This window comes from Mytilus trossulus, chromosome 14, assembly GCF_036588685.1.
Source record: "Mytilus trossulus isolate FHL-02 chromosome 14, PNRI_Mtr1.1.1.hap1, whole genome shotgun sequence".
NCBI lineage: Eukaryota > Metazoa > Mollusca > Bivalvia > Mytilida > Mytilidae > Mytilus > Mytilus trossulus.
The window spans coordinates 67,904,890-67,932,542 of record NC_086386.1 but is presented as its reverse complement, the minus strand read 5'-3'; the positions used below and the strand labels follow the sequence as shown (position 1 = coordinate 67,932,542).

Below are 27,653 nucleotides of genomic sequence, written 5' to 3'. Positions count from 1 at the left end.
CGAACTACAATTGGGTAAAGACCAAAGGCATGAATTTTGGTAAACTTACGTTGTACTGGCTAAGGTCAAATTTTGGCTTAGATGGTGTGTCCATTGCAGAAATTTTAACTTCTTCATTTCGATTGTAAATTAATTAATTTACAACAGATGCCAGTTGTTAGAAGGTACCCTGCTGTTCAAATGCTCTTTTAAATTGACCTGTGTCTTCTTCCTCAGTGGTTGTCAGCTTGTCCATCCTTTTCACAACAACATTGAATATCTTATTGAACTGACCATCAATTCCGCCAAGCAATTACCACTAGCCTTGTGGTCTATCGTGTCTACAGGTTGCTGAAGTTGCTGACATATTGCTCCCATCTGCTCGTTTTAATACTACTTGCATCTTTCTGTTCAGCTTGAATCTTAATGAGACCAACACATATTTTACCATTTCGCGGTTCGCTCTGTTTTATATTGCGGCAAATCTCAGCTGTTCTTTGAGTATTAGATTTTTTATCTGCTAAAAATTCTTGGTACACTTGTTTAATAGTAATTTCTGAGCTGTTCTCTGTTAGAGCGTCTTCAGCTGTGAGTTTCTCCATATTCCCAAAATGATTCAGTTTCGGCCATTTCAATGTTCTTGTCCTTGTTGTCCTCAATTCCTGCCATTTCATGATATGTGTTTAAATGATTCTCAATTCACAGAATATCTCAAATTGCAAAATATTGCGACCCAAGAAATAAGATAGGCACTGATTAGTATTTAAAGACAGATAAATCACAAATCACAGCTTTTTTATGTGACCCAAGACAACAAATTGTGCAGCTTTTAATGAAAACTACTACTTCAGCTTTTTATGAAAGCTACTAATTTGTGTATGAAATGACAAGCAAGGCAAAATCAAAAAGGACTCGAACAGATACTAAATACACTATACTTCAATAAAATGCTTATACAATGTTATATTTCGGTCAATTCTCAATAATGAATATTTGCTCATTTTTCAACGCGGCCATTTTGAAAATAGCCGCCATTTTGTATTTCAAAGATAGATCAAATCCAAATTCATACAACAAGTCATTCAAATATGTTGATTGTTGTACTTCCAGCATCAAATCCACTTTGGTTTGTGCAATACTTGAAAATATTTTATAACGTACGGCAGCCATCTTGAAATAAGCCGCAATATTGAATTTTGAGGGTGGGTCCATAGCTTATATTGCTCAGTACACACAAATGTACCATCATGCAAAAATTGGTGCTTTCCTCATTATTTGAGCAATCTTTTCACCGATCGGCCGGACTATTTGGACAATGGGATCGAACTCGTAAACTAGAAATGGCCACAATATCCTTGGTAAGACCCCATGTTGATATATTCAGGCCTTATATCTTCCTGGGAGCCCACTTTTGTCTATCTTCGTCAGCCATTCTACCAATTGCACTTGAACTTCACCCATGTTTACCATATCTTCTAGTTTTGCATCAAACTTTTTACCTAGGCATTTCACTGGTTTCTCTCCAACTGTTGGTATCTTTCCACCTGCTAACTCAAATGTCTCATCTTGCACTTTGCCTTTCCTCACTATCAAACTTCTAGATTTACTTGGTTTGAACTTCATTCTGGCCCACTTAATCATCCTTTCCAATTCCTCTAAAGTCCATCTTCCCTCTATGACTGTTTTTGCTGTCACTGTCATGTCATCCATAAAAGCTCTTACTGGTGGTTGCCTGACCCCTGATGACAAAACTGGTCCTCTACTTGGTTTTTCTACTGATTTTACAATTAAGTTCATTGCTGCTGAAAACAGGACTACTGATACTGTACACCCCGTTAGTATTCCAACTTCAAGTCTCTGCTAAGCTGTGGTGAAGTCTCCAGCTGTGAACCTCATTTCAATCTTGTCAAAATACTCTCGCAGCATAGTTCTGATAGTTGGAGGAACATGATACCTCTCCAATGTCAGGTCTACTAGTTTGTGAGGTGTGGACCCATAAGCATTAGCCAGATCGAGCCAAAACACTGCTAAGTCACTTTTCTTCTCCTTTGCTTCTCTTAAAATCTGTGTTATAACGCTGGTGTGTTCGATGCAACCAGATACTTCAGGCATGCCTCCTTTCTGGACTGCGATGTCTATATATTCGTTGCCAAGCAGGTACCTCGTCGTTCTCCTTGCTAAAACTGCCAGGAATATCTTCCCCTCAATGTTTAATAGGGAGATGGTTCTAAACTGTTCTACTTTCCTGGAGTTCTCTTCTTTTGGTATAAAACATCCTTCTGCCTTGTACCATGACTCTGTCATCTTTCTCCTTCTCCAAATTACTTTTAATAGCTTCCACAACCTTCTGATCAGTCTGGGACAGTTCTTATATACCATATATGAAATACCATTTGGTCCTGGTGTTGGCCCTGCTTTTGCCTTTCTCACTACGTCCTGCACTTCTTGGAACTTCAGGTCTGACTCATCAAACTGTTCTTTTGGCTCCTCTGGTGTTAACAATTTCTCACATTCTTCCAGGTCTTCTCCTCGTCTCTCATCACTGTGGGTCTTACTGAGATGTTCTTCCACTTCTTCCCTCGAGTTTTCTAGTTTACCAGATACTCTCGCTCCAAATAATTGCTTCATATACTGAAATGGATTTGCTGTAAATGTTGCTCTCTCCTTTGCCTTTTTCTTTCTATCTCTTCTATGAGTTCCTGCTCTTGTAAGTGTCTTAAGTCTCTCCCTAGTTTCCTTTCTTTACTTCTGTAATGGTAACCTTTCATTTTCATTGGCGACTTTGTACCTCTTCTTCAACCTTTTCAAGTCTCCTCTCAATTCCTTGATCTTCTTCTGTCTCCGGTTACTATGACCTTGTTTTGTTGATTGTTTCCCTTGTTGTGATACCACTCCAAATCTGTCCTTTCCTACGCTGTAAATAATGGACGTCATTGCTGTTATCTTTCTGTCTACACTACCTGCTAATGTTGCCTCTAAGATGTTTTCCAAATCTTCGTCAAGAGCTTTCCAAGGTGCTTTGTCTGCATTCGTTGGCCATTTCATTTTCTCTTTGCATGGCTCATTCTCTTCTCTACGGGTTGTTGGTTCTATCCTGTCTTCTCTACGGACTGTTGTTTCTATCCCCTCTTCTCTATGGACTGTTGGTTCTATCCTCTCTATCTCTTCTGCCTCGTCAAGTTTTTCTACCTCTGTAGGCTGTTTCTCGTGCTCATCCTCACCCTGGGTCACAGGGAGGCTATCATCAATGTGGTTTGCTTCCTGGATGGTCTCCTCCTCCGTCTGACCAGATCTCTCTGTGCGTTGATTGCCAGAATGGGGTTGCACACATTTCATTCTGCTTTGATGGATCTTCAAACCTCTAGAATTCTTACAGACTTTACCACAAAAACATTTACATCCGTTGTTCTGGTTCGTTGTCCTTGTCGGTTCCATAGTCGTTTCCTGATCCTGTCCTATGGGCTGTTCATCCTCCCTCGCTCTCGCACAGCCCCGAGGGTGTCTCAGTATATATCGTTCCATAGCGTGTAAAATGGGTTCCCCTTCACAGGAGATGCACTTTGACTTGTCAATGCCTCGATTTGTGTAAGATTGAAACATGGTTTCTCAGTCTGAAAGAATTGTACTTTTTTAGTTATAATGTTTTTTTCACTATAAATTTAGAAATGAAAAGTCAAGGTCGGTATGAGGTCCCTACATGTAAAGTGTTATGTCAATCTTCATGCTTCAACACAATGCTAAACGTGTATTAAAATAAGCCCCATCTACCCATATAAATATACACGGTCTCATGAAAACCTGGTGCTTTTTTCCACAAGTTGGACCAGTACGTATGCAACCAGAGAGCATGCATTTCATTACAAAATTGCTTGTCTCCATCGGGACTCAAACACGGGAACTCTGTGTTACAAGATCTTACAAGGCAGCTGACTAAGTATCTACCACATTTACTAGGGGAAGCATTCCCGTCACACATAATCTAGCTCATCTTTCTGTATATACAAATCCGTTATCTAGAGCTAGAGAAGACGTTTAAATTTATGTCATGTAAATACAAATCCCAGACATTCCATTCAGTACATAACACATGTTAAGCTAACGTGACAATAGGTCCAAGTGAGTTTTTCTCATCACTTGGCATCCGTCGTCGTCGTTGTCGTCCGTTAACTTTTACAAAAATCTTCTCCTCTAAAACTGCTTGACCAGATTTAACCAAACTTGGCCAACATCATCCTTAGAGTATAACGTTTAAAAAATGAACCAGGATGGCCGCCATGGCTACAAAAAAAAAACACGAACAGGTAAAATGCAGTTCTATGATTATATCTCTGAAACTAAAGCATTTAGAGAAAATTTGACAGGGGTAATCAGGCCAAGATCTATCTGCCCTAAACTTTCATACACACCAGACAACCTGTTGTTGGGTTGCTGACCCTTCATTATTAATGTTAAGAATCTTTTGCAGTTTGTGGTTATTATCTTATAGTATTGTAATAGAAAGAAATAAACTGAAAGCAACACAATTGTTCAGCAAACTTAGATCTACAAATAAGTCAACATGACCAAAATTGCCAATTGACCCCATATTGCAGAGTTAATGCACTTTAAAGTCAATGTTAGTAAATTTTTCATAAATGTTTATAATCTTTACAAAAATCTTCTCTGAAACAACTGCGTCAAGTACAACCTAACTTGCCAAAATCATCATTAGGGCATCTAGTGTCAAAACTATATCTTATGATCCAAGCCTTTTAACTAAGATGGCCAACATGGCTAAATATATATAATTTGGGGTTAATACGAGTTTTTTGCTTATATCTCTGGAACTAAAGCATATTTAGAGCAAATTTGAGGATTGAATAAATTTTTCATCCGGTCAAGATCTATCTGCCATGAAATTTTCAGACGCATCAAACAACCCCTTGTTGGGTTGCTACTTCTGAATTGGCAATTTTAAGGAAATTTTGCGGTTTTTGGTTATTATCTTGAAAATTATAAATAGAGATAAACTGTTCAGCAAACTGAGATCTACAAATTTGCGCTACAAATAAATCAACATGATCAAAGTTGTCTATTGACAAACCCCCTTCAAGACTTATTGCCCATTAATTAAAATTTTCGTCTTAAATTACTTGGGCGAGTTCATTTTAGATAGAGAAAACTGTAAACAGCAAGAATGTTCAGTAAAGAAAAATCTACAAGCAAGTCATCATCATTAAAACAGAGAATTTTGTCACGAATTCTATTCTTTTTTATGATGTGTGTGATTTGTTTATTATGCATATAGACCCATGTAAGCGACACAGGCTCTTTAGTGCCTCTTGATACTGTTTATTTCTAATATGTTTTACTTTATCATATATACACATTCTTCAATCATAAAATTTTACATGGTTTTCAATGGAAGTGTTACGATACTTTTTTCCAGGTGTATAAATGTATTTGTCATCATATTTCGTATCATAAACTGAGTAATTGTGCCAAAATAAAGCTCGGACTGCCGAGGCAAAGTTGGTTTGAGTCGTATTTGGTCGTAATGTTTAAACCTATTATGCTTTCCTTATGCTTGACTTTCAAACCGCAGCGCTATATACACATGATAAAATAGTTATACTTAAAAATGTTTGATCAGTGTAGCCCCCTCATCCTGGTGAAAAATATCAAACATGCACCACGATCTCACATCGTGCATACAATACACAAAACACAAAACATTACACTACGATTTCTTAAAAACATTTTCACATCTAAATGAGATATTAATGTTCATATTTATTAAATAAATCACCTTAAAAGGTACATATATAAATCTACTAAATCGTTGCATTCCAAATTATCACAACAAAAAATGTGTCATATCTACATTACAATAGATGGGGATGGTATTATATGTACTGCTCTTTGACATGCGGATAAATCAACTGGAAATCGGGATGACGAATTGTAATTTGATGAAATACAGAATAACAATCTTTGTGTTAAGTATTAAACCAGCCGTATCTAAGATATTAATAAATATTAACTTTAAATTTATTCACATTGTGTTTGCCAAAGTGAATATTTTTCTCATCGATATTTTGAAGAACATATTAGGGTGTTCCAATGTGATCAAATATTATTTAGGACTTACTATATCCATAAAGTAAAAACGTCGTGGTTTACGAGACTTTGTGAACTTTCATGGTGATTTCAGTTCGTTTTGGGAGAATATATAATACAATGAGAGAGAAAATTCCACTACTTTTATTCTTTATATATGGAATAAAAGTGTTCACTGGTAAGTTTCAAAGTTAATGATAGTAGATGTGTATATGATTTGAGGGAGTGAAAAACTGGAAGCCCTGAAACAAACTCAAAGTCTGAATAAATGAATGAATTAATGAATGAGTTCTCATAAACTTACCGATGATATTGTGCACATATCTTTTCCTATTCAAAGGTATTCATGAAATGCAATAGATGCTTATATATGCATATGACTTTATCATGTTTATTCACATAAGGGACGACATTAAAAGGTCAAGGTATAATAGGATAAAAAAAACTTAATTCACTAAGTTTCTTCATTGACCCCATTCTGAACTTAATTTGGGAAACATTTATTGACCAATATTATTGGTCAATAAATGTTTCTGAATATTGATATATGTTAAATCGATTTTGAATTAACAAAACCTGCAGCAATTTTAACCACCTAACCTCCACCTCTCATCGTCACACTATTTGTTTTAAGTTTTTGATCCTACATTGATCTTTTGATGTCGTCCCTTATATACAGAAAAAGTCTTATTTGCGTAACGATACTTATATACTATATTGTGATATACGATTTGATGTTAGGAAATCGTTTAGGCAATTATATCGACCAAAATAGCCTTCTATTCTATCAAATGTAATACAATGCCTGGTGTTTATGTTTGTAAAAAGCTCAGCACAGCTAGTTTTGGCTATTTTTAAACACAAACACCCAGTATAGTATTACATATTATATAGACATTGAAATTAAACAAAGGCTGTTTTGTTGACCGACATATTTGTCTACTATACGCAAGAATTTGTATAGTAAATCCTTGGTATACGTAAAAAGGTATATTTCATAACATCCTCAAAGTTTGTAAATATATCATATAACACCGCTGGGCAAATTGTAGACTTTTTATATTTTTTTCCTAATCTGCGAATCGGCGGTTCGGTACACATTAAATTTGCTGGTTGTGTTTTGTATAGACTTCTATCTATTCCTATATATACGTTGATCAATTATCTCTCTTTCAGGTTTAAAGATCTTTAAAGTATTCAGATATTTGTTACTAAAAAAAAAAGTTACACAAATAATTAAGTGCTTTCTTGCCACGTTTTTATCATGCTAATATCACTTCAAACGATGACTGTTATTTCTAAATTTAGATTTATATGTACGAATATACATGTATCTGAAGTCTCTAATTGATGATATAATATAAAATATAACCCAAGTGATCAACTTTTAAACATGAAAGAATGAATTATTTCGAAACTTGTGATATAGCTTTTATTATGTTTTAATAGGGCTTTAAAGACATTCATCTAAAAATTTATAATGAGGGTCGGAGGAAAACAAATACTTTCGACAAAAGAGATGATTTCAGCTTCAGTATTGTGAATTTTACATTTCTATGTAGCTACATTCTAGCAGTGACTGCATACGTAGTGTATATATTTTCCAGCTGATCCGATGTTTTAGGGCTTGCATTTCCTATCATAATTTCATTGACAAAGGGAAACTTCTCGCAACTAAGTTATTAAATCAATAGTTCCTATGGGTGAAGTTGAAATCATCCCTTTGTAAGATTCACGGACGCTATCACGAGTTGGTTGATCATTACGGAATATCCGTTTCACAGATGAGAACGGATATGTTCCTAATGTCGTAACTCACAATCAAGTCCCCTTTTCCGAATGTGACCTAACGATTTAGACTTATTACTGGATTTTGATAATATGAGCAACACTACAGGTGCCACATGTGGAGTAGGATCTGTTTTCCCTTCCGGAGCACCTGATATTTTTTTTAGTGTTGCTCAGTCTCTAGTTTTCTATGTTGTGGTTTGTGTTCTATTGTTTGTTTGTCTGTTTGTCTGTTTGTTTCTTTTTCCTTTTGACAGTTTATTTTCGACTTATCAGTTTGAATGTCCCTCTGGTATCTTTCAACTCTTTTTAAGTCGCAAAAACAAGTAAGCTTTGTCGTGATAAAAAGTTAGCTTAATCGTGTTAACAAGTTACTTAGTCTTTGTAAAAGGGTTAACAGTCGTGGTAACCAGTTAGTTTAGTCGTGATAACATGTTACTTAATATTTATAAAGGAGTTAATAGTCGTAGTAACCAGTAAGTTAATAGTCGTAGTAACCAGTAAGTTAATAGTTATCAAATATACCAGGATTATAATTTAGTACGCCAGACGCGCGTTTCGTCTACATAAGACTCATCAGTGACGCTCATATCAAAATATTCATAAAGCCAAACAAGTACGAAGTTGAAGAGCATTGAGGATCTAAAATTCCAAAAAGTTTTGCCAAATAAGGCTAAGGTAATCTATTCCTGGGATAAGAAAATCCTTAGTTTTTCGAAAATTCAAAGTTTTATATTCAGGAAATTTATAAAAATGACCACATAATTGATATTCATGTCAACAACGAAGTGCTGACTACTGGGCTGGTGATACCCTCGGGGACGAAACGTCCACCAGCAGTGGCATCGACCCAGTGGTGTAAATAGTTATCAAATATACCAGGATTATAATTTAGTACGCCAGACGCGCGTTTCGTCTACATAAGACTCATCAGTGACGCTCATATCAAAATATTCATAAAGCCAAACAAGTACGAAGTTGAAGAGCATTGAGGATCTAAAATTCCAAAAAGTTGTGCCAAATAAGGCTATGGTAATCTATTCCTGGGATAAGAAAATCCTTAGTTTTTCGAAAATTCAAAGTTTTATATTCAGGAAATTTATAAAAATGACCACATAATTGATATTCATGTCAACAACGAAGTGCTGACTACTGGGCTGGTGATACCCTCGGGGACGAAACGTCCACCAGCAGTGGCATCGACCCAGTGGTGTAAATAGTTATCAAATATACCAGGATTATAATTTAGTACGCCAGACGCGCGTTTCGTCTACATAAGACTCATCAGTGACGCTCATATCAAAATATTCATAAAGCCAAACAAGTACGAAGTTGAAGAGCATTGAGGATCTAAAATTCCAAAAAGTTGTGCCAAATAAGGCTATGGTAATCTATTCCTGGGATAAGAAAATCCTTAGTTTTTCGAAAATTCAAAGTTTTATATTCAGGAAATTTATAAAAATGACCACATAATTGATATTCATGTCAACAACGAAGTGCTGACTACTGGGCTGGTGATACCCTCGGGGACGAAACGTCCACCAGCAGTGGCATCGACCCAGTGGTGTAAATAGTTATCAAATATACCAGGATTATAATTTAGTACGCCAGACGCGCGTTTCGTCTACATAAGACTCATCAGTGACGCTCATATCAAAATATTCATAAAGCCAAACAAGTACGAAGTTGAAGAGCATTGAGGATCTAAAATTCCAAAAAGTTGTGCCAAATAAGGCTAAGGTAATCTATTCCTGGGATAAGAAAATCCTTAGTTTTTCGAAAATTCAAAATTTTATATTCAGGAAGTTAAGTCGTGATAACAAGTTACTAAATCTTTAAAAAGGAGTTAATAGTGGAAGTAACCAGTTAGTTAAATCGTGATAACAAGTTACTACGTCTTTGTAAAGGAGCTAATAGTCGTAGTAACCAGTTAGTTTAGTCTTAATAACGCGATAGCTTAGTCGCGATAACAATTTAACTTATTCGTGAAAACGAGTAAGCTAATTTGTAAATAAAACTATGTGCTGTCACTAACCGGACTCCGTATATTTAACCTGGCCAACACAGTTCTTTTCACAGTAAAGATATTTCTTGTTTTTGACATTTTTTCTGGATTTCAATAGGTTACACTATATTGCGCTTAAAGAAAAAAAAAAGATTTGTAGATCTAATTCTTTCAGGTTTTTTTTTCATAATAAAACACACTAGTTCGTATGATATTTCATGTAAGTCTTTCAGTTTTGTTTCGGTAAAATGTAAACTGTTATGCGTGCATATATAAACTAATGATTTTCACATTTACGGTAAATAGTTAGGAGCTTGATACAGTTTGTGAAAGTCAATTGAGTGGGATTAGATATAGACGATGCTATGATGATGTAATCCTCCTTAAACTGTAGGTGATCGTGGTTCCAGTCTGATTCATTAACCGCCCTTGTATGTGACTTTAATTTGAATTTTTTGGATTTGTCTTGGTCTAGCGGTTTGTCCCATATACGTACTTTGTTTAATAAAATGTTCAAGACGAGGCACATTTTTTGTTATCCGATAACTGTGTCAATATTTTGAAATCTTATAGGTTTGTTTACCAGCTTCAGGTTTACATTCCTTATTCTGTTACAATCATGTACGATTTGAACATGATTTTTGGACTTTCTTTCTTTATATAAGTTTTATCTAAGGATAAATATGAAATTCAACGGCCTGATACCAAATTTCAATCGTGGTATCTATGATGAGATTATTTTCATTTTTAATCCTTCTGTCGAGCTTACTTTCTTAGGCAACATAACATCTTTCAGAATGGACAACGTTAACATACAAATCAATTTGCAGGATGTTATTAAAAAAATTGCATAATTTTCACCCAGTTTTTGGTGGGGTTCGTGTTGCTTAGTCTTTAGTTTTCTATGTTGTGTTTTGTGTCTTGTTTAATACTATTGTTTGTCTGTTTGTCTTTTTGATTTTAAGCCATGGCGTTGTCAGTTTAACTTCGATTTATAGATGAATTTGATTGTCCCTCTGGTATCTTTCTCCCCTCTTTTCAAAATAAACTCAAAATAGCTATAAGTTGTCATCGAATACATGGACTAAGCGTGAACTAATTACATTACATATACGATAGAAAAATATTGTTGGAAAATATAAAAAGACATGTGCTATTCAGAACTTATTTGACTTCTATCATCAGTTCTAATAGTTCAAGACGAAAAGTGTTTCAATTTGATTCATAATTCATAAATCTTTGAAGAAGCGAAGTACATGAATGAACAATATTTGTGGAATCACTTCTTATAAAAAGTCGATATACGTCCAAAATAGACTTACAAATAAGAGATCCAAGCAATTTGGACCAAGCAAACATTGATAGCATAAGTAATCAATTGACGATCCTAATAGCAGGTGTCGACAAGCTGAATAATCAGCTATGTTTATGCAATTTGTTACTACAAAGACGTACATTATTAAAATATTGTCGATAAATGGTTAGCATGGTTCAAAACCTGAAAACATGTATCTTAATCATTTTGCTGAAAATTGAAATGGAAAGCAAACGATGAATTCATAAAAAGAATGAAATATTTACATATTTAGTGATGCCCAGAGACAAGTTCGAGAAACCTTTGGTGAAAGGAACATGATGGTCTTGAAATATGTCACTGTGTATCTTCTGTATTACGTGTTATAGTGTTTTTCTATTTGTCTTAGCAAATTATTAAGCTTTACTGTTTAGTCAAGTTTTTGTAACATACTTTTGGTGTGGCGCGGTATTTATCCGTCCCGTCAAGGTTTTGTTTTGCTATTGTAATTCTTTTGTATTCTTTAGATATTTTACATCCAGTCTTTAATGATTATATTCTTTACAAAGCACAACAATATCGACATTCACATCGAAGGCTAACCAAACCTTTCAACAGACTTATTAGGAAGGGATAAAGTTACAATACTGGTGTCAAGTCATTAAAAATATCATATTTAGGTTTTAAAATTGATTCACTCTAGGTTCTTTGCATCGGAAAAAAATACATTTATTTTAAAACAAGTTGTTGGCATGATACGGATTATGTTCTTCTCATATATTTTACGAGAGGGATTGTGTTTGATTTTCATATAATTGCGCCAGTCCCAAGTCAGGAGCCTCTGGCCTTTGCAGTCTTGTATGGTTTTTAGTTTTAGTTCATTTATGTTTTGGAGTTTAGTATGACGTCCATTATCACTGAACTAGTACATCTTTTTAGGGACCAGCTGAAGTACGCCTCCGGCTGCGGAATTTTCTCGCTGTGTTAAGACTCATTTTTGCGTATGTGCTTTGTCGTCTTTAGACCATTTCTTCTTGATTTTTCTTTGTTGACATATTTGTTTGTTTTCATAATGATTAAGCTTTAAACACAATGTTTACTGCTGTTCACCTATTTTTGACATTTTTACCTATCATGTCTGTTAGTTTTGTTAACCAATTGGTGTTAATATAATGGGATTTCATGCGACTGTCATAGAAGTGAGAGATTTAGGTAATTTTAAGAACAGGTTTAATCAACACTTATCTACATAAGGATATGGCAGTAATATGACAGTTGTTTCCGTTCGTGGGATGTGATTGAGCTTTTGTTTTTGCCTTTTGATAAGGGACTTTCTAATGTGAATTTATCATTGGAGATCGATATATGCGTTAAAAAGTTACTTATTATAAAAACGATGCAAAATTGTATAGCGAATCGAGTTATCTCAGTTGTTGTAACGAGCAACAAAATCGTTAATAACGAGTTAACTAAGTCTTGCTACCATTTTAGTTAAACTAAAAGACAGATTGATAGAGTTGCTTCAGGTTGTTTTTATAAAAAAGAAAAAAAAAGTCAACGTAGATATAAGTGTTTTGCCTTAGGGAGGGATAAATCCTATGTTGTATTCCAACAAAAACACTATCTTAAAAATGACCTTATCAAAATGATTAGTTATGTTTGGAGGACGTGTTTTTCATCAAACATCCGGCGTTCCCATTGTAACAAAGTTTGTCCATCTATTAGCTGAATTGTTCATTTACTCAAATGAAGCTGACTTCATACTTAGGAAGAAATAAAAGAAGTTAGAAATATCCGTTAATTCTAACTCTCCGCTGTATAGATGATGTTCTCTCACTAAATAATTCATAATTTGGTGACTATGTTGAACGCATATATCCCATCAAACTTGAGGTATAGGATACAGCAATTACAATTAAGTCTGCCTTATATCTTGATATTCATCTAGTAATTGATAATAAGGGTCGGAGGGAAAAAAAAAAAAATCGACATAAGAGATGATTACAGCTTGTTTATGTGAACTTTATATTTCTATGTAGCTACATTACAGCAGTGACTGCATACGTAATATATATTTCCCAGCTAATTCGATATGTTAGGGCTTGTATTTCCTATCATAATTTCATTGACAAGGATAACTTCTCACAAGGAAGATATTAAATCAAGAGTTCCTATGGGTCAAGTCGAAATCATCCCTTTGTAAATTTACGGAACGCTAGCACGAGTTGGTTGACCGCTACGGAATATCCGTTTCACAGATGAAAATGGATATGTTCCTAATGTCGTAACTACAATCCCGTCCGCTTTCCCGTATGTGACTTACCGATTTTGACTTATTACCGGATTTTAATAATATGAGCAACACTACAGGTGCCACATGTGAAGTAGGATCTCTTTTCCCTTCCAGATCACCTGATACTTTTTCGTGTCGCTCAGTTTCCTGCTTTCTATGTTGTGGTATGTGTTCTATTGTTTGTTTGTTTATCTGGTTTGTTTCTTTTTCTTTTTGACATTTATTGTTTAAACCTTTAATTTTGCATGTACCTCTGGTATCTTTCGACTCTCTTTTAATTCGTAAAAACTAGTAAGCTTTGTCGTGATAAAATAATAGTTTAATCGAGATAACAAGTTACTTAGTCTTTTTTAAGGGGTTAGTAGTCGTGGTAATCAGTTAGTTTAGACGGGATAACCAGTTAACTTATTCGTGAAAATTAAGCGTACTAAGCTAATTTGTAATTAAAACTATATGCTTTCACTATCTGGATTTCTTATATTTTACCTTGTCAACACAGTTCTGGTCACAGTATAGAGATTTGTTGTTCTTGACATTTCTCTGGATTTCAATAGGTTAAATGAAAAAAACTATATCGCTCTTAAAGAAAAAAGATTTTTGTAAATCTATTTTTTCCAGTTTTTTTCATAATAAAACCCACTAGTTCGTATGATATTTCATGTAAGTAATTCAGTTTTGTTTCGGTAAAATGTAAACTGTTATGCGTGCATATATAAACTATTGATTTATAAGTTGACGGTAAATAGTTATGAGCTTGAAACAGTTTGTGATAGTTCATTGAGTTAGATTAGATATAGACGATGCTATGATGATGTAATCCCCCCTGAACTGCAGGTGATCGTGGTTCCAGTCTGATTCAATAACCGCGCTTCTATGTTACTTTAATTTGCAGTGTCAGTACTTGTTTTTGGTCTAGCGGTTTGTCATACGTACTCTGTAATAAAAATGTTCAAGACGAGTCACATATTTTGTTATCCAATAACTGTGTCATTATTTTGAAATCTTAGAGTGTATTTACCAGCTTCATGTTTATATTCCTTACTCTGTTACAATCATGAACTATTTGATCATGATTTTTGGACTTTCCTTCTTTTCTTTTTTACTATAAGGGATGCTATCTAAGGATAAACATGAAATTCAACGGGCTTATATAAAATTTCAATCCTGGTATCTATGATGAGTTTATTTTCATTTTCAATTCGTCTGTCGATCTTATTTTCTTAGACAACATAATATCTTTCAGAGCGGACAACTTTAACAAACAAATCAATTTGCAGGATGTTATTACAAAAAAGTTTGCATAATTTTCCCCCAGGTTTTGGTGGAGTTTGTGTTCCTGAATCTTTAGTTTCCCATGTTGTGCCTTGTGTCTTGTTAACTATTGCTTGTCTGTTTGTGTTTTTTTTAATTTTTTTGCCATGACGTCGTCAGTTTATTTTTTATCTATAGATAGACTGTCCCTGTGGTATCTTTCGCCCCTCTTTTCAAAATAAACTCAAAATCCCTATAAGCATGGTAAGTTGTAATCAAATAGATGGACTAAAAGCGTGAACTAATTTTAAAATATACATTAGATATACGATATAAGAATATTGTAGGAAAATATGATAAGACATGTGCTATTCAGCTATTTGACTTCTATCCTCAGTTCAAATATTTCAAGACGAAAAGTGTTTCAATTTGATTCATCAACCTGTGTAGAAGCGAAGTACATGTATGAACAATATTGGTGGAATCTGTTCCTATAAAAAGTCGATATACGTCCAAAAATAGACTTACAAATAAGAGGATTCTAGGATTTCAAACAAATTTGGGCCAAGCAAACATTGATAGCATAAGTATTCAATTGACGACTCTGAATGCAGGCGTCGACAAGCTTAATAATCAGTTATGGTTATGCGATTTGTTGCTACAAACATAATATTACAATATCATTTTGTCAATCAATGTTTTGATGAATGTTTTTGGTGTTATAAAAATTTGCTGTTACAAAATATTAGAAATTATTATAAATTGAGGAATGTATCTCCCTCATGCAAAGCTCTGATTTCTTTCACGGATTTGGCTATACTTTTTGGACCTTTTGGATTTTGCTCTTCATCTTTTACATAAGCTTTGGATTTTAAATATTTTGGCCACGAGCATCACTGAAGAGACATGTTTTGTCGAAATGCGCATCTGGTGCAAGAAAATTAGTACCGTTAATTTTATTCCAGACCTGAAAACCTGTATCTAAACAAAAATTGAAATGGAAGCAAACGATGAATTCAAAAAAAGAATGAAATATTTACATATTGATTATCTCCTCAATGTTTTAACGATGATTCATGGTCATACTTGCCATACGAGTACGAAAGGGGCCACATTGCTGTCCTATCAAACACACTCTCTAATTTGTTCGAACTTTAGACGCAGAATAAAGTCAAGTTTCCCCTATGTTTTATCCTGCAATTTGAAAATGACAATTTCACGTTTAGTTCTTTAATTTTGAAATGAAAATTGTCTTGGTTTTATAGAAATAATTAAGACTGAAGCGCGGACCAATCAGTGGAGCCCGAAAAATATCTCAAACGTAATAAATATAACATTATGGCAAAGACAACATATACAGCTCGTCTTTATTTTTTTTAACCTATCATTTGTACACTATATGGTGTGATAAATTGATGTATATTAAAGCGGGTGTTCTTTTCTTAGTATAGAGGTGTTCGATTAAAATCGACACGTGTCGCCGAATTTTTTAACAGGTCATTAGTCTCTAGGTCAATGTTCATTTACCTTTAAAGTTGATAACCCGTCTATAAAATTTAAAGTACTATTAATGAATAAAATTGAACAAAAATAGCATGGCGTACAAATCACGTTTATATGCACGTTTGGTCAAAGACATAAATAATCATTTATATAGTCTATGTTTTAGTACAAAAAGGTTAATCGTTAATAAATGTAATAACTAAATCACAAGAACAAACCTAAGTTGTAGGTGATACAAATGGGAATGGAAATTTACCTTAAGATGTTGAGGAAGGGAGCTATAATAAAATACAATTTAGAATTCAGGATCAACCTAGATAATAAACTCATCATAGACGCTAAAAGATTAATTATTTGTTTCACCAACCAGCTGTTATGAGAAAGAGCAATGATAATGTATTGTAAAAACTAGAAGAAGTAACAATTGCAATAGAATAAATTTGTCAAAACAAGGGAATATATCTGAGTTAGAAATATAAATCAATGATGTTAATGATAGTCAGAATTTAAAATCTACATACATAGAAAAATTATAACTATATTTATAATTAGATGACAATAAAATATTCACCCATTCTAATAAAAACAAAGACATTTCAACTTGTGTTTTCGATGGTCACTGATAAGTCGTTTGTCTAACGTACAAAACTATTAATAAATGTATATTTCTTTTGAGGTATAATACGATTATTGACCACTTATTGTGCTCCTTATAAGGTTGAACACATGAAATACTTGTTTATGAATTTCTTGAACTCCAAACTTTATTTCATGTATATTTATGGTTGAAAATATTTTTTTCCGACTTCAATTTTCATTCCTTCTTGAAACCGTCTTGTTTGCCAGCATAACACATAATTTTATAATCCTTTCACTGCAAACGAAACTCACATGCCCACAATTATTAATAGGATTATATAGACATTGTTACAAAAAATGGTCTAAGCATAAACTAGTATGATTTTATATACAATGTATGTACTTATTTAAAAATTTTTTATCTAGAAACAGGAGAAATATTGATTTTTTTTTCGATCCCTGCCTGATACTTTATATTTGCGGTTTTTTGGAACATGAATGAAACGAAGGGGCGCCGAACTTTTCTTTTGTTTTGAAGCGCGTGTAAATGATTTTCGATTGTATCCGTTTCTGACACTGTACGTCTTTTTATTTGACCTGAAAACTAAGAATTACTATTTAAATTATTTGTTTTTATTCCCAACAGTTGTCTTTGAATTTGATAAATAGCGACAACACTTAACGCGTCCCCAAATAATTATTACGTAGTTAGTAGTTATACCTTTTTCTCGAAAAGAAAATTACGAGTATACTTTTTGTATGTACACTTCAAATACAAACCACAAAATGTGGTATACAGCTGACTGGTAATTTCAGAATAAATGAATTTATTATTTATATATATATTTATATAAATTAATAGAGATATCACGATAATTAAAATTTGCGTTCTGTCGCCAACTAAATTTTTGAAAAGGTAAGTAATTACATTGACCTACCAATGTAGGTCAATGTTATTTGCGTTGTTTATAACCTTTGTGCACCATTTAAAGCACCCTTAAAATTCGACAATGATTGCAAACGAACAAAAAAGAATGACGTGAAAATCACGTATAATAACATTAACGGTACCAATTTTCCTGCACCAGATGATGCGCATTTCGACAATACATGTCTCTTCAGTGATGCTCGTGGCCAAAATATTTGACATCTAAAGCTTATGTAAAAGTTGAAGAGCTATAAATCCAAAAAGTATAGCCAAATCTGTGAAAGGAATCAGAGCTTTGCTTGAGGGAGATACATTCCTTAATTTATAATAATTTGTAACATTTTGTAACAGCAAATTTTAATAACACAAAAAATCCGTATTTTCATGCCAATACCGAAGTACTGGCTACTGTGCTGGTGATACCCTTGGGGACTAACAGTCCACCAGCAGAGGCATCGACCCAGTGGTAGACATAACATTAACGGTACCAATTTTCCTGCACCAGATGCGCATTTCGACAATACATGTCTCTTCATAAATGTTGTAACACTATAAATGCCTGTATTTGTCTCTAACATGGTACATAGATAAAACTTTAGTAGGTGTAAATATGATATCACTATTAATGGAAACTGGGTTCATAGTTGATACAAATGAAAACATTTTCAATTTTTTACACACATCGGTTGACGATGTCATTATAGTTCTTTCCCGTCACTAGTTTAATTGACTTTTTATGGATGGTTACTTAATACGTCACAGTATTTAAATAAACTTTTAACTTACATAAACCCTGAAATAGGAATAGGTTGACCTTATCGACCATTTCCTGATTGATATCTAGGTCGCAGTCACGGTAGGTTCTTAATATTTTGGGGCACTCTGGTAACAAATCAGTTGACCTTTTATAGACATATATAAGAAATATTCTACTTCAACATCATAACCCTAAGGCATTTAAGTTTTCCAACTTGGACTAAAATAACCTTTGATATAGTTTTGTCGAAGTGCTTTCAGGTCATTGGAGACAATAATTTGAAATGAAACAAACTACTGCACAGATTTCATGCTTTATTTATACAATAAGTATATTTACCGGTAAGTGTTAAGACTTAATAGTATATCTGTAAAAAAAAATTAATTGCAATGATTAAATTATCCGTCCTAGTCTCATAAAAAAGATTAAGGAAAATGAAAAGAAATCAAACGACGAGAAGACCAACAGCTGTATAGCTATAGATAAATATTACTTCTTTCGAATATAGACTGAATATAAGATATGTTTCACTAATCTTTTCAATGTTTCGATTGTAAAATAGATTAGTATGAATTGCCGTATTTCAGTATCATTTGTGTGGGACATCCAATATTTTGTCAGTGATACATGGCTATATATATACTATTATTAACGTAGTATTGTTGATCAATTTAAACAGAAATGTCGCATTAACGTGCTTTAATTGCAAAAAAACTACAAACTAACGAAAACTGTGAATTTGGATATTATCTTAAAAGTTTAGATGATAGAAATATTTTTACATTATTTAATTTAAAAATAGAAAATCATAGATTAGATGGCAAAATGTGCAAGAGAAAATGGAAAATGCTTTTAAAATTTGTAACTAGCGATACCGGATATGAATTTCATTATATTTTTCTGTACTCAATGATCGTCAAAAAATATGTTTTTTTTTAAAGGGAATTATATTTCCATAATGATTAAGTATTACTACCTCCAATATTGGTCCAATAAACGGACAACTTTATCTTTAATTTGATAAAATATCTTGTATCGTTTCTTTTGTTGACTAGTATATATATACTATAATTTATGATAAATTGCCTCTCTCTTGCTTTCGCATAAATTTTGTAAATTTATGTGGTATTTATTGTGTGTATCTCTATACGAATGTTATTTGGTTTGTTGAGAAATAAAGATATATAGTGTCAATGTGGATGATTCTTAGAATTTTTATACTAGAGGCAAAACTCAGCATTTTTAGCTAAAGGATATATCACACATCAATATTTTGTGAAAAACGAATATTTAAGAATAAATGCCGCTTTTTTAGCGGCTTATCAATATTTTGATTTAAGTTTTTCATTAATAGTGTATTTTATTATTTTACCACATTTTACGATCATTTTTATATAACAAAAATATTGTAAAGGTATAACCGAATGCTCATGGTAGCATAATAAGATACACTTTTAATGAAAAACTTAAATCAAAATATTGATAAGCCGCTAGTAATGGTAAGCACTTTTGTACAAAAACAATGAGAGATATTTTAAATAATAACCTATTCATATGTTAATCAGTAGTTATGTGAAGTGTAGCAACATACAGACTTGACCAATAGCCATGCGTCTAAACACTATCCCTACCACTTTACCATTTATAAAAGTGGTTACTTCTAGCTGTAATGGTCAATTCTAAGGTTTCTTTTAATTTTTATTATCGCTGAATCCAGAGTTTTTCTTAAACAAAACCTAACTCTTTTTCGACTTTTGATGGAAATCTCGATCCAACTTCTCCAGTGTAAAGGTTAGCAGTGAATACATAATCTTCTTTAGACGATTATCTTAGTCGTATTTGGCACAACATTTAGGAATTTTGGATCCTCAATGCTCTTCAAATTTGTAATTGTTTGGCTTTATAAATATTTTGATTTGAGCATTACTGATGAGTCTTGTGTAGACGAAAAGCGCGTCTGGCGTACTGAATTATAATCCTGGTATCTTTAATTTAGCATTCACAAAATGTGTCTTCTTATACTTAAATAGTTCAACATGCTAAATGTTTTCCATTTGAATTTCAGTTACATCAGCGCCTGTATTAATTGGAACATGTGAAGATAGCGGTGTTATGATTGCAGGTGGCGAAATCGATTGTAAATATTTAGAAACCCCTTCTGCCTATAATATCCATAAAAACCCAGAACCCTTTTGTATGAAGTATCAAAAAGAATGCTGTGTAACTTGTACCAGACTAAGACAGGTAATTGTTTGCAATAAGGAAAATGTTATGTGAACTGAGAGTAGTATCCCATGCTTATTTCATTATGGACAAATTGTATTTTAACTAAGGTTTTCAAAGTGTATTCTAAAAACATTAATAGTTAGCAGGAAAATAGGAATCAAACATTTTCGGGACATACAGTTGTTAGAACAAGCACATGTTTACTTTCCTTGATACCTTAAAAAGGCGGTATTTTTTGTTCAATCTTACGACGATCTGTAACGACTACACGAAAAGATGAACTTTTACTCGAATAACAAAAAGAAATAAAAATTTCTTGTATAAATCAAGAAACAGATGACAAATAAATTTACCAGAAACCAAATGAATAATATCAAGAAGGATTATTTGAACATACTTTGTAGAAAATACCACTTGGTTCGCAAAGATAGAGCATATTTCTTTAACTAGGGTGATACATTTCACCTCTATTCATTTATTTGTAAGCTTGATTTGTAGATATTAGTTTATTAATATACTTTTCATTAATTTTTTAACGTTTTCAGAATGGTTTCTTAACAACAAAGAGTACCGCTGTCACTCATACTACGACAAATGCATTAAGTCCACTTTCAGGTAAATTACCTACAAAGTTTTAAAACACACAAGTAGTCTTACAATGATGTTTAATTTGCCATTTATTATAACATATGTAAAAGTCAGTTATACATTTATTTATCGATGGCTAATTCCGTCTTAATATTACGCCACATACGCCACAACTACCATCCTCCAATCTAATACACTGATATAAATCCAATGAGTGACATTTTCAACCAGAACATATTCTTATATAAATATTAAGGTGAACTTAAATATGAAGAAGTCACCTAAACGACAAAAATGACAAAACTATATCTAAAGAGCAACATACAGCCTTGAACAATGAAACGCACGTCTTAACACTATCTCAAACTATTAATCATCTGATATAAGGGTATCTTCTACATCAAATGGTCAATTCAAAGTTGTTGTTTTTTTTTTTTTTTTATTATTTTTAAAATTTTGTTGAATCCCAGCGGTTTTCTAATAAACAGAACGTAACATTTTAATTTCAATTTTGGATGGAAATCTCACATTTAATTTCTCTACTGTAAAAGTTGGTTATGACCACCCAATAAACAGGTATGTTTCCTTTAATGGAATAAATGCATATCCTTTGATAAGTTAATCATGATCATGGTGTTATATTTTCAATTTCAGTTACACCGGTGTCTGTATTAGTGGGAACATGTGAGGATAGCGGTGTTATGATTTTCAGGTGGCGAAATCGATTGTAAATATATAGAAAATCCTTCTGCCTATAATATCCATAAAAACCCAGAACCCTTTTGTATGAAGTACCAAAAAGAATGCTGTGTAACGTGTACCAGACTAAAACAGGTAATTGATATCCTAAAATGTGCACTGCGGTTTCTATAAAAAAAAAAGGAGGTTTAAAGGAGACTAATAAAAACGGTGTACACTCAAACAAGCAATGGTTTTCCCGTTTGAATGGTTTAACACTAGTTATTTTGGGGCCCTTTATAGCTTTTTGTTTGGTTAGAGCCCAGGCGCCGTGTTGAATGCCGTACATTGACCTATAATGGTTTACTTTTATAAATTTTTATTTGGATGGAGAGTTGTCTCATTGGCACTCACACCACATCTTACTATATCGAGGTATATCTAAAAAAATAAATGAAACTCTCTGCTTGAATGACGGAAAACGTTTCCGAAATGTTTTGTTTTGTCGCAATTGCCATTTTTCCTCGTGCAAATTTTAAGGTATACGTTGTATTGCGTCGATTATAAACGATTAAGTTTATTCGAGCGTATGTGATGATTGTAATTATATACACTAAGGTCACGTAAATTCCGATATTTTAATTTCAATTGTATTCAAACTGAGGTTTTCAAAGCCAATGACAGGGTTGATATATTCTATTTCAACCATTTAATTTATTATTCTAAAAATTGAAATTTTGAATTTCAATAAAAGTGACCTATGTGATTGTTCCAGAAATTTAATTCGTTCGCATGGAAATAAGAATTTAACTTTTTGGTCACATATATTCGTAAGAACATGAACATGTTTTGTTCTCATATGAACCTTAATTTTTACTTTAAAATGGTTATGATTTTGTCCTTTCTTTTGAATTAAAAGAGAAAGTAGATTCAACAAGAAGTCTAGAGAAATTGACAACACCAACAACAACAGGAAGAGATAGATTATAACAACTAAAATTGAATAAAATGTATACAATTGAGGGAAACAAATAAATGTTCCAGAAACCAAATATATAATATCAAGTACTATCACCTGTAAACACACTGAACCGTAGAATACACGTTAAAGAAAAGATCACTCGGTTCTCCGCCAAGACATAGTCTATTTCTTAATTATGGTGATATAAACTCATCATAGATATATACCAGGATTGAAATTTTATATTTACGCCAGACGCGCGTGTCGTCTACAAAAGACTCATCAGTGACATTCAAAAATGTTTAAAAGGTCAAATAAAGTAGGAAGTTACTTAATTATGGTGATATATTGCACCTCTGTTTATTTATTTGATAGCTGTAAGGGTACTTTTTAGGTAAACATAAGTTATTTAATGTTTTCAGAATGGTTACTATACAACGAAAAGTACAGCTGTCTCTCACACTTCGACAAAAGCATCAAATCAAATATCAGGTAATTGTCATTTCGATTGAGATAGCATTAGATTGTTTTAATTGTTATGTCATACCTATAGTGTTGCCATTTATATAAACATTATAGAATAAACATGTCAGTACTTATTTTAGCATCTTTACATAGGTCCTCAATGCTCTTCCATTTCTTACTTTATTTTGCCTTTGTTTTTTTATTCGAGCGTCATTGTTTAGTTTTTTGTAAACGAAACACATGTATGGCGCAAATACAAAATTTCAATCCTGGTATCTGTGATGATTTTATTTATAACCCAATCGTTAAAATGAGTGTTATATTGCAAACATGTTGCCCACAAACTTGTCTGTTCATCCCTTCTTTAGTTGAACATGTACTGCAATTTCATGATGTTAGAAAAAACAGGAAAATCAACAAAACTACTTCCTACAACACAGGAAGACAGAACAAGACTAATGATCAAAATCCAATAGATATTATACCAAGCTATATCTCTATGCATAAGCCACAAAAATTACAAGATATGAATGAAAGTTAGTCATGGCACTATGTACATGCTATATAATTTGAAAATAAAAACATTTTGTACTGACCAATATCCACATTAAGTAGTAGGTTGATTACAATTTCTTAAATTCTTATTCTTATTCTTATTCCTTAAATTTAATTTCGAACACTTGACAATCTTTCTTAAACGTGTGCATTTTGCCTCTTTAAACATAAAAATTCCCCAACTCCACTATCTATATTTCTCCATCTTTGAATGAATATTTCTGCTGACTTATAAAAATAAAGCAATCCTTTACCTATAACCTATCATGGATTTGGGAGGGGCATTTACCAATTAAACACTCATAAAGTGATCATTGTCGTTAAATTCAAACCTCAAACTGCGAAATAGACTTAAACTTGTTCAACCGCCGATAGACCCAATTTGATCAAAGATGATCCTCTTCAATTCTCTATGAAATATATGTTGTTAATACATTTTGGCAATTAAAAAAAGGATTACTAAAGTTTCTGGTATCATGAAAGATAATAATAAAAGAACACTATCCAGTGTTAAACATCAGGGTTCTTAATCATAAACAAAGTTCTATTATATTGTTCACAGTACAACCGACAGAGATTTGCAAAGATACCGGAGTATGGATAGGAGACGGCTTAGTTGAATGCAGATATCTAGAACGACCATCTGCCTATAATATCCACAAAAATCCTGCTGGATACTGTCAGAAATATTTCAACAAATGTTGTGCTACATGTACAAGATTAAAGCAGGTTGGAAATTTTCAAAATACAAATGTTTGTAAAAAAAATACCAATAATTATCAAGAAAAACATTAGTCCAGATTGGCTAGATTAACATGACTTTTCCGTTTAAGTAATCATATCAAAACTGTTTGCAACTTTGTACGACATATTGACCGAAAACATGTTTGGTCTTCTCATTTTGACAACATAACTTCAAAGCTCCTGTTGATTTTATTTATATATTCGGCTTTTACAAATGAAGGTGCAAAATACCAAAAGAATGTTCAAACTAATAAGATGATAAAAAAAAAATTCATCGTAACGGTTATAGAACTTTTACAGCATTATTTCAGTCACCTGTAGGTCTTAATCAATTACATGGAAATACATATAAAACGTCATTAACTTTCAATGCAATCAATGACACATTAAATAAAATATATACGCTACTTCAAACTTTGAAAATAGTATAGTTCTTTGTGCTCCTCGACATTTCATCACTATTCCTCTGTTTGCAAATACACAAATTTCACGCAAGAGTTTATCAATGTAATTTCTGCATCTGTTTGCATTTTTTCAGAATGGCTACTCTACAATTGGAACTGTTTCGATAGTACCAACAGTTGTATCGCATACTTTATCGAAGGCATCAATTCCACTTCCAGGTAATTTCAAATGAAATTTAGATGGATTGACCAATTTCGAAGAAGCTCCAATATAGAAATATATATTTTTCAAACACAGTTATCCTATCAGTTTGATATGATTTCAATCCTGTACTACGTTTTGTATACAATGATCTGAAACGCTCCATTCTACATTATGTTCAAAGACCTCTCAAAATCATCTGGATGTGTTATGATGACACACACACTTTAGAATGTGTAAACAGGAAAATAAAAAAATAAACCAATAAAAAAAATATAAGAACAAGAAACTTAATAATTAGTTGATTAATATGGATATTTTTGTAAAACTAAAAAGCACAACAAAAACGCTTACTTAACAGTCAATATCTGGCGTCAAGGCTGACCTTTGGACGTTCTCATGATGCTTAAGAATTCTGGTCATGGATATTGACAAATATCCACACATAATCAATTTATTTATCAAATCGAATGTTACTTGTGGTCATGTTTAGTGATTAAAGAGGACCAATAAATGATTCGTATTCAATTCTCTGCCGAACTAGCATTTCATTTGAAGCTTTAGCGTTTAGTAGAATGGTCAACATTGAAAAATTTTGCGTTTGGAAACAAACAAAAAAGTACAGCCCTCTGATAAATTTTCTTACTTCTAAAAGAACGATGGCATGTTTTACAGTTAAGTGATCAATTATCGGTAAAGTTGTATCGTTTGGTTTTTAGTACGACCAACAGAGGCATGCAAAGACACAGGAGCCTGGGTAGGAGACGGCTTAGTTGAATGTAGATATCTCGAACAACCATCTAGCTATAATATCCACAAAAATTCTGATGGATTCTGTCAAAAGAATTTCAACGAATGTTGTGTAACATGCTCACGATTAAAACAGGTAAGACATCTTTAATGCGTGTATCAAACTGTCCATAATATACAAAAGAACTATGGTCTCCGGGAGTAACTTATGCAAGACAGCAATTAGTATTTTATTGTCGTCTTTTATTAAAAACAAGTTTTTTCATCAATTTTGAAGTCGTTTTAAAACTGATTACCATTCTCTCGTTAAAGTTTTCCGTAGGCGTTTCTGCTATTCTCCTATTGCCCCCTGTATTCTTAAAATAACATCTATCAGGAAACGGTATTAAACTTCCGAAATATTTTGACTCCAAGGCATCGAGAAGATGTCAACTGATATTTTTAAAACTTTCTTATTTTGTAATCCATTCAGAAAATTTATGTTTAATTTTTAATTTGCGTTTCTCAAGCCGTTTCCTGATAGATGTTATTTCAGCTATACTTTATTCTTATGAATCAATATTTAGCTTCTATAGTATTTTGTTTGTTGTTGCATTATCATGGGCACATCTCATTTTCATGTAGATTATTTGGTCTGCTCCTCAATCTTGATCTATTAATAGATTTTCGCTGATTTAAATGTTTAAGTTTGTGAATAGGACGGTTTAAGGAAAACCAATAGTTGTAGATCAATTTTATTTGGTAGAAAATTGTGGAAGCAGTGGTTTATCGCATTTCCATGACGATTGCTAAAAAAGGGGAAAAAGAGTGTTAACCCCTAATTATTGCCAAATGTTAAAATTTAACACATTTACATGATTCATGATTCTTTTAATTGAAATAGTTAATGCAATTACACTTCTTTACATATGATTAAGATTGACTTTAATTTGTTTTTCAGAATGGATTGATAACACTTAATTACGTTACAGAAAAAACAATGAAGAGTACATCGAAACCAAAGTCATTAAAAACGACAGCTTATGAACACTTGAAACTACCAAACTTTGTTTTAACGACCATAAACTTTGCATACAAGGTTGTCTCAGGTTAAAATACAAATTAAGTAAATATTCATGATATGATTTAAAATAGAAAATGTAACGTAGATGCATTCAATAGCAAACTGTATGGTACTGGTTTTGCTCATTGTTGAAAGTCTTTCACATTCGTGTCATTTGATCTCTGATGAAAAGTTGTGTCATTATATTATTTTTAAATAAAACGGGAAAGTACATTGACAACTCAGAAACCAGTCGACTAAAATGCCTGAAAAAAAAGTCAAATAACAAAAATACCGAACTCTAGCGTAAATTCAAATCGGAAAGTTCCTTTTCCATGTTTAACACATAAAAACGCTACCATATCGTATTATAATATGACCAGTAATGATATATTGAAGACTTTCGTAGCGTAAAAAATACTGTGTTATAACACGTTCGTGCTCCTAGAAAATATAGTTAATATGCTGAGACAAACAGAATCATATTCGTTAGTACACCAAACATGATCGATTAGATTGTTTAAAACTAGACTTGCATGTTTATTTGAAGTAAGGGTGGCAT

General features: G+C 32.8%; 1 protein-coding gene across 1 annotated transcript; it reads left to right on the top strand.

The window, feature by feature from the left end:
• Positions 1 to 5,802: 5,802 nt before the first annotated feature.
• LOC134695704 (uncharacterized) lies at positions 5,803 to 27,337 on the top strand. The gene is made up of 9 exons (XM_063557072.1): positions 5,803 to 6,256; positions 20,542 to 20,720; positions 21,248 to 21,317; positions 21,945 to 22,124; positions 23,352 to 23,421; positions 24,512 to 24,678; positions 25,232 to 25,316; positions 26,019 to 26,185; positions 26,990 to 27,337. Exons 4-9 carry the CDS (start codon positions 22,077 to 22,079, stop codon positions 27,140 to 27,142), a joined length of 690 nt encoding a protein of 229 aa, XP_063413142.1. The 5' UTR covers positions 5,803 to 6,256; positions 20,542 to 20,720; positions 21,248 to 21,317; positions 21,945 to 22,076; the 3' UTR covers positions 27,143 to 27,337.
• The last annotated feature ends 316 nt before the right edge of the window (positions 27,338 to 27,653 follow it).

Coding starts and splice junctions, on each gene's coding strand:
- LOC134695704 (XM_063557072.1), top strand. CDS start 22,077: ATGAAGTACCAAAAAGAATGCTGTGTAACGTGTACCAGACTAAAACAG. Junction 23,422..24,511: donor AGCATCAAATCAAATATCAG/GTAATTGTCATT, acceptor TATTGTTCACAG/TACAACCGACAGAGATTTGC. Junction 24,679..25,231: donor CATGTACAAGATTAAAGCAG/GTTGGAAATTTT, acceptor GCATTTTTTCAG/AATGGCTACTCTACAATTGG.